General features: G+C 44.0%; 1 protein-coding gene across 1 annotated transcript in view; it reads right to left on the reverse strand.

The window, feature by feature from the left end:
- Nucleotides 1–5,680: 5,680 nt before the first annotated feature.
- The window catches only part of nbeal1 (neurobeachin-like 1), a gene marked incomplete at its 5' end in the record, with an annotated part of 45,764 nt that continues 42,773 nt past the window's right edge, over nucleotides 5,681–8,671 (reverse strand). The window contains 1 exon segment of the mRNA XM_076302840.1: nucleotides 5,681–8,228. Within this exon segment, the coding sequence (XP_076158955.1) occupies nucleotides 8,142–8,228 (87 nt within the window).

Raw genomic sequence — 8,671 nt, forward strand, 5'->3', positions numbered from 1 at the left:
GGAGGACGACGTACCTGTCCTGGAGCACCTGGAGAGAGGTCAGGAGAAAGAGAAAATAATAATCTGTTACTGTCCAGGGCACAAAACTCCCATTCCTCACGGTTACTATAGACATGATCTGGGTTGTTTAATTGCCTTTAGGAGCAGTGAACGTCATGAATTAATTACTCAGCATAATTTAGTCATTTGTTGTTCATTTGTCACAGTGTAATGTGATTCAGCATCATTTAGTCATTTATTGTTAATTTGATGTGTGTTCATGTGATAGAAACATTTCACTACTTGATTACATAAGGAGCGATAGTCAGTAGTTACGAAGTGAGAGAGAGAGAGAGAGAAAGAGAGAGGCCAAGGTGTGTGTGTGTGTGTGTGTGTGTGTGTGTTTGTACTTTTCTTAGTATCTTGCCCTGTGAATCCCAGAAGTTTGGGGATCAAGCTTGCTTTGTTCTTCCACCTGTTCAAAATGTTCTGCCAGACACACACACACACACACACACACAGACACACAACACACACACACAGACACACAACACACACACACAGACACACACAATTTATGTCATGTACACAAAGTACACAAATAACATAACAATAAATGAAGAAACAACACTAATACACAGACAACTGACACACACACACACACACAATTTATGTCATGTACACAAAAGACTTCATAACATAACAATAAATGAAGAAACAACACTAATACACACACACACCTTGGCCTTTTTGTTGTCTCCAGGTGCTGCTTGGCTGCAGTCCCCTCTCAAGACCCTGAATCACGTCAGCCTCGTTCTGATACAACTGAAACGTCTCGTGAAGCTGAAGCAACCCACACACACACACATGAATTATACACATCTCTCTCTCTTACACACACACACACACACTTACAGCCTGTTATACACCTTATTACGGGCCTATCTCAGACAACACACACACACACACACACACACACACAGACAACACACTCATAAGTGAGAGAGAGAGATTTTATGAGGCATTTATTACGTTTATTTGGTGTCTGGATCCTATGATAGGGATCCAGACACCAAATCCAACTAGATCAACCCTGAGAGATCTGCGAGACTGGGATTAGATTGAGATTAGGAGATTGAGAAAGAGCTCAGGCCACTGCCAGCCCCAGAGAGGCTGTTTCCCAAGCGGCATGCTGCACACTGCTCACACACTGATGTTGACTGAAAGGTAGTAAGTTGGATGCAGTAAGTTAGGGCCTACTGGTTAGCGCTTCGGACTTGTAACTGGAGGGTTGCCGGTTCGACCCCCGACCAGTAGGCATGGCTGAAGTGCCCTTGAGCAAGGCACCTGACCCCTCACTGCTCCCCGAGCGCCGCTGTTGTTGCAGGCAGCTCACTGCGCCGGGATTAGTGTGTGCTTCACCTCACTGTGTGTTCAGTGTGTTTCACTAATTCACGGATTGGGATAAATGCAGAGACCAAATTTCCCTCATGGGATCAAAAGAGTATATATACTTATACTTATACTTATATAGGGATCAAAAGAGTATATATACTTATACTTATATAGGGATCAAAAGAGTATGTACTTATACACACGTCAGCCGGGTCAACACGTTACTGAGAGAGGGAGAGAGATGAAGAGGAGAGAGATGAAGAGGAGGAGAGAGATGAAGAGGAGAGAGATGAAGAGGAGGAGAGAGATGAAGAGGAGAGAGATGAAGAGGAGAGATGAAGAGGAGAGAGATGAAGAGGAGAGATGAAGAGGAGAGAGATGAAGAGGAGAGAGGGAGGGAGAGAGATGAAGAGGAGAGAGATGAAGAGGAGAGATGAAGAGTAGGAGAGAGAGAGGGAGAGAGATGTGTGTGTTGGGGGGTGTTAGATAGATACTTTATTGATCCCCAGGGGAAATTCAAGGTCTCAGTAGCATACAGACATCACACACACATTCACTAAAAGTAATTAAAAGTATATAATATAAAAACACAACTAAGCAATAAAGGACAGTAGAAGATAAAGAATATACTAAATATACTAAAATACAAATTATACTAAATAACACTTAATCTAAATCAATTCTAAAAACAGTATCCACATAGTGGTGATTAATCAATCAGAGGCGCTTGCAATGACTGAGGCAGGGACTGAGCCTGTGATTCTCTGTGCATAGTAAGGTAAGGTGCCATGGTGAGTGTCATGGTGATGGTGCAAATGAGTAAGTCCAACAGTGCAACAGTGCAAGAATAAAGTCTATATATATATATATATATATATAACTATATTAAGAAAAGGTATAAGTGTGGCCACAGTTCGGCTGTGGCATGGAGGGAGGGGTTATGTGCTAATATAGCACGCAAACAGTGAGGCAGAAAGACAGTGGTAAAAAGTGGCTAGTGGACAGACAGTTCAAAACATGGAGGTGGTGAAGAGGCAGACAGACTATGCGGAGAAGTCTATTTCTCCTCTTCCCTTAAGTGAAGCATTGAACAGTTCAATAGCCCTGGGGACAAATGACTTCCTCAGTCTGTCGGTTGTGCAAGGCAGTGAGCGAAGTCTCCAGCTGATCAGGCTCTTCTGCTTAACAATAGTGCTGTGGAGTGGGTGACACTCATTGTCCAAGATGTTGATCAGTTTGTTCAGGGTCCTTTTGTCAGATATTGAAGTGATGTTAGGGAGAGTAAGAGAGAATGAGGGAGAGAGAGAGAGAGAGAGAATGAGGGAGAGGGGGAGTGAAATAATAAGGTGTGTATAAGGTGTGTGTGTGGTGGGGGGTATTAGGGAGAATAAGAGAAAGAGCACCGGCACTACCCTGCTGAAAAAAACAGCTAGAAACCAGCTTATGCTGGTAGCTGGTTTTAGCTGGTCTTTGATGGTTTTCTTCCAGCTCTTGCTGGTCTTTGCTTGTGTAGCTGGTTGGACCACCAGCTGGATATGCTGGCGTGACCATCTGAGGAAGCTGGTCATGCTGGTTTGACCAGCCTGTCGTGTGGGATACAGCTGGTGCAAGATGGTCATGCTGGTGACCAGCCTGCCAAGCTTGACATTGTTGGTGTAAGATGGTCATGCTGGTTTGACCAACATAAGCTGGCACGGCCAGTTAAACCAGCAGTGTAGACCAGCAACACCAGCTAAAATGACCAGCTTGAGGTGGTACGACAAGCAAAACCAGCTGAATTACCATCGTTAGGTGGGTAAACCAGCTAAAGGTATGTTTTCGCAAGAGATTTGCTGGTCTAGCTGGGTGGTCAAACAAGCTGGTTAACAAGCTGGTCAACCAGCAAACCACCTTTAGCTGGTCAGGCTGGTTTTTTCAGCAGGGTAGGCAGGGGCCAAAGCGGGCTAAGCTTCCCGGGAGTGTAAAAACCTGCATATTAAGCTAACAAACCTGCATAGTTTGCCTTTAATTGCAGGACCCCCCCTAGTGTTAATTTTGTCACCTATTTTTAATTTAGTCTTAGTCTTGTGACGAAATGTCCTTTTTAGTCTTTGTCATATTTAGTCATTCAAATATCATTTTTGTTAGTCAAGTTTTAGTCGTCTAAAAGTCTCGTCATTTTAGTCTAGTTTTAGTCAAAAGAAAACTAAAGGTATCTTAGTCTTAGTCAGTTTTAGTCAACACATTTTAGTCTTTTTTTTTATAACAAATCTGATTACTATTTGAGTCAAATAGTGTTTCATACATCTCAATTTTCCAACAATATTGTGTGTCCACAGGGCTACTCGTCTGTTATAATTACTCATTCTGATTTTTTGTCAGTCAGTATGTTTACATGCACAGGTAAGTCGAGCTACAGTTATAGCTCGGCTGGGATTTGACCATAGACAGTAAAAGATTTGACTGGACCACTGTCATATTCGTAGACCAGTGTTTCTCAAAGTGTGGTCCGGGGATCACTGGTGGTCTGCAAGCTATCCCAAGTGGTCCGCGAGCAGACGTGGTAAAATATAATATAGAGGAGTTGTTTGCAATATAACTTGTATGTAAATCCAAAACAGTTCTGCAACACTGTCTATGTAAGATATGCCAGTTTAAATCATACAGTATGAATCCTCTGACACAATAAGCAAAGTGCAAAGACAATAAGCAAGGTGGTTCAGTGAGTAGGCCTATTGTGTAGACTAATTATAGGCTACTGTTGAAGTTTTTTTTTTTTAGCTAGGGTTAGTTAAGTGGTCCTGAAACTGAAAAAGTTTGAGAAACACTGTCGTAGGCCAAACTATTAATGTTTTACTCCGCCTCGCTAGATGGCGATATGCGCCCAAACACAACACATTCCCCAAACAGACTCTCCATCTTAGCCATAGCTAACTTGCTAGCGAACTTTCCATATTAGCTTACTTGCTAGCAAACTTTGCATCATCAGTCTAACTAGATGAATAGTTGACATTACATGCTGAACATTTTCGTATGGACATTCTGGGGGATGTTAATTTGTATGAGAGAAGCTTCAACTTCTGGGTATGTAGCATTGTGGCATAAAGCTTAGGTAGTTAGCTTGCTAACTCTGGCAGAAATCTCCAGTGTTCTTGTTCCATGTAGTTTCGTGTTGCGGCCACAGGGTTGCAGCAGCAGCACGTAGACTAGCCTACAGGAAAGCTGTTGCGTATGAACTCAATCGGAATATTTTGAAAACATAACAGCTAGATATTCTGTCTTCTCATTTTGTAGACGAACATGAAGGGAGATTTTATCTTAGTTTTTATTTCATGCAAAACATTTTAGTCTCGTCTTTTTTCGTCAACAATAAATGCATCTTAAGATAGTCTTAGTCAGTGTTTCAGGACATTACTGCCGTCTCGTCATCGTCTCGTCTTAGTCATGAAAAAAAAGGTTGTTGACGAACATATTTCCTCTTGTCTGACGAAATAAACACTAACCCCCCCACACCCCCCTGCTTTTATGATTGCCTCCACCTAAATCTCCTTTCAGGGAGATAGGGTTGATAACGCTTATGATTCAGGCCCTATCGGTTAACCGTCTCTGATACTAGTCTGGAACACCATCGTTCACTATAACGTTTTGATCGGTTGGCAGATTAGGCTACCTGCCCAGTTAGTGATGATAGGGTATGCCTATTGTTTCGAAATGGCTTCGTAGTAACAACGCCTGCAAACATAAAAAATTGCTGTTTATTTTCAGCAAAGGCAGGCCCACATACATTTGTTCCCTGAAAGGCAATGCGGTTTAGTGTCAGTTTGTGAAGTATAGGAAGTAACTTTAGGAATCCCTGAATAATGTGATTGGTTAGGCTGGACCAGTGATTTCAAAGTTAGCGCCTGTGGTGGTGATACAAATGTTGGAAGGGAATCCCAATCGTGAGAGACTTGTTTCACTTCGTGAATGATGTTTTGTCTACCAGGCTAGACTAGGCCTACCCCCCCATGTGTGTGTGTTTGTTTGAGGTCATATGTCTTGTATTTGACTATAGAAAATAAAACAAATTAACAAAAAGCTCTCTTAAAAAGTTTTTTTTTAAAGACTGTAGGCCTTTTCTGTTTACATACGCGACCTTGACCTCTTCAGTGAAAGTTGGAGGAACAATGCTGCCACCTATTGTTCGAAAAGGTTAATTACAGCCCCTTTTATTGTTTATTTTTTTAAAAAAATAGTTGTTTACTCTGGTGAAACTGAGATGCATATGCACACTAATAAAATGGATAAAATGAAGAAAAATGGCAATAAATAGAAACCCAGGCAAATCTCACTGATCTTCATTAGGGCTTTAATTCTCATTTTCCACTTGTGTATACAAAGCAGCTTGTCTGTACAGATCAAGAAGCCATTTAAAACAATCAATCAATCTCAACAATTGGTAGTACCTGGAAAGTGCAAAAAAATACAATTCAAATACACAGAAATAAAATCATGCTGTACATTTCATACCATATAAATATGCACACTTACACGCACACACATAAACTCACATCCATTGGTGACAAGTCAAATCTAAAGCAGCTAGTTTTAGAGTCACATAGATTCTGGTTAGATTCAGCCTCTGACAAGAGCTTTGATGATCTTTGATTTCCAAAATAAGCATTTCATTTAATTTCATTTGTTTATTTTTAGTGGAATGCTGTAGTTTATGGAGGGCAAAGGTCACGGACAGGGAAGGGTTTCTGCATCAGGAAGCGCTGATACATGATTGGATAAAGGCACTCTGTTTTCGTCTCAGTGGTGGGATATATTGCTGATAGCAATATCTCTCTAGGTCTTAGCACAGAATAAAAACAAACAAAAATCAAAGACACAACGGTTCACAAACAGGCATACAAACACACACATATACACACACACACACAGAAGTTTACCATCACACTTTGTTGGTGCATCTTTGTCTTACTGCGATCACACGTGTTTTGCCATGAGAGCATATGACTGACAGCGGACAAACAGAGAACTTGCCCTTAGCTGACCAATCTCAGATCACTGAGCTCCTCTGTTATAGTGCCCCCTACTGGCCAGGCCACTGTGTCACAGCCTTCAGTCACTCCACAGATCTCGCAAGGTTTGGCATTTATACAGAGAACCGTTTGAGAGTCGGCCAGATACACAGAGAAGAGGAGAGAGGGAGAGAGAGAGAGAAAGGGAGAGAGAGAGAGGGAGAGAGAGAGAGAGATCAAATCCAGAGACAGACGTGTGCGCTCAAGCACACACCCCAAATGCCCTTCAGTACTGCCCAGCAGAACAGCTCCCCCTACTGGGCAAAGCAGCTGTGATGTGAACACAGCATGGCTAACTGGGGCGGAGGATTGGAAGCAGAGGAGAGGGGGGACCCCCCTTCTTAAGACACCCCATGGACTCAACCAGGAAGACTAGGAAAACATTGTATTGGTCAGCCACTATGGTCGAGGCTGGAATGTACCACGTAAAGGGGGGGGGGGGGGGGCTAGCATACAGTAACATGGCTGAAGCCCTTTGCTGCCCCCCCCCCCCCCCAACCCCCCCGTGTTGGAAGCGGGTGGGTGAGACCTGGGCATGTGAGGAACTGCATATGTGATATGGGCATTGCCCACCAACATCCTCACCCGCTCTATAGACTAGTCCAGGCAACCTCTCAGACTTCCTTACATAAATAAAAACAAAAACAAAACAAACAAACACACACACAAACAACATAAATGATCATTTCAAGTAATGAGCAAAGAAAACATTCGATGGCTAAAAAGTCGAGCAGAAAAGTGACCACAGGCACACAAAACAATAACCCCGTTGTCGTTAGCAGGTGTCTGTGTGTGAGTTTGTTACGAAATATTGCTTCACTGACACAATTTGCTGATGCAAAATCAACCAGATGTCATTAAAACGTCATTAAAATATGTGAGTGTGTCTATACTGGTCAGTGGTGTGCTACAGAACTCCACACTGGGTCCTCCTTAGCACCAAAACAACAACAAACAAACAATTATTTACATTACTAAACATGAGTGGAACTGACTGTGTATGTGTGTTTGTACAATGTGTTTGATGTAATGTGATTTCTCCATCTCTCACTCACACACAGAAACAACATGCGCACACACACACACACACACACACACACACACAATCTCTGGACTTCTACTGAATCACAAATGGCCATTCCACACCTTGCACCAAAAAGGCAAACAGAAAACAGAAGGCCACTATGGAATACACACACACACTAAACAATGTCCCCCTGACCAACACGAAAGTAGACTTTTCCTTTGGTGCAGTGTGAGAGATGGCAACTGATGATGATGATGATGATGATGATGATCTTAAGAGTGAAGTGAGGGACTCTGGAATCCGTGTGGCAGGGTGGCATTTGGGCTAATGTATGGGGCTGCAGTAAGACACACACACACACACACACTCACGACAAGCCGGGTCACAGCGCCTGCGCCTGTCCCGCTGTCAGGACACACACACACACACACACACACACACACACACACACACACACACACACACACACACACACACACACACACACTAACACATAAGGAAGTACATCAACCTCTATCTTTAGGGTGGGGTCAAGTCCCCAGTGTCCTCAATTTTAACTGCATGCAGGAAGAAAGGAAGGGTCAACCAATCTCAGTCAGTCATTCCCCAATCACTCTGTGTTCTGTGCTGCTCTGGTTGGATGATTGTCATGATTGACAGGGCGGTGGGGGGTGGAGAGAGGGTGTGGGGCGGGATCAGTGGTACTCCGTCTCTCCTGAGGATATCTGGGTCAGCCGCTTGCTGGAGCCCCACAGCTTCCTCGTGATCTGGCCAGAACGCATCTGAGACGGAGGGAGAGGAGGAGGAGGAGAGGAGAGGAGGAGAGAAGGAGGAGGAGAGGAGAGGAGGGGAGGAGTGCAGGGACAAAGGAGGAGAGGAGAGGAGGAGGAGGAGGAGAGGAGGAGTGCAGGGACAGAGGAGGAGGAGGAGGAGGAGAGGAGGGGAGGAGTGCAGGGACAGAGGAGGAGGAGGAGAGGAGAGGAGGAGAGGAGAGAAGGGGAGGAGATGGATGAGAGGAGGAGGAGAGGAGAGGAACAGAGAGGGGGAGGGTGTGGAGGAGAGGAGGAGAAAAGGAAAGGGTTTGGAGAAGAGGAGAGAAGGAGGGTAAGGAGAGGTGGAGGAGGTGAGGAAGAGGAGAGGAGGAGGAGGAGAGGAAAGGGTGAGTGAGGAGAGGTGGAGGAGGTGAGGAAGAGGAGAGGAAAGGGTGAGTGGTGGAGGAGGTGAG

This window comes from Alosa pseudoharengus, unplaced genomic scaffold (genome assembly GCF_046254945.1).
Source record: "Alosa pseudoharengus isolate Yale_2024_CS ecotype anadromous, Long Island Sound unplaced genomic scaffold, YU_APseudo_1.1 YU_APseudo_1.1_scf_24, whole genome shotgun sequence".
NCBI classification, from domain to species: domain Eukaryota; kingdom Metazoa; phylum Chordata; class Actinopteri; order Clupeiformes; family Clupeidae; genus Alosa; species Alosa pseudoharengus.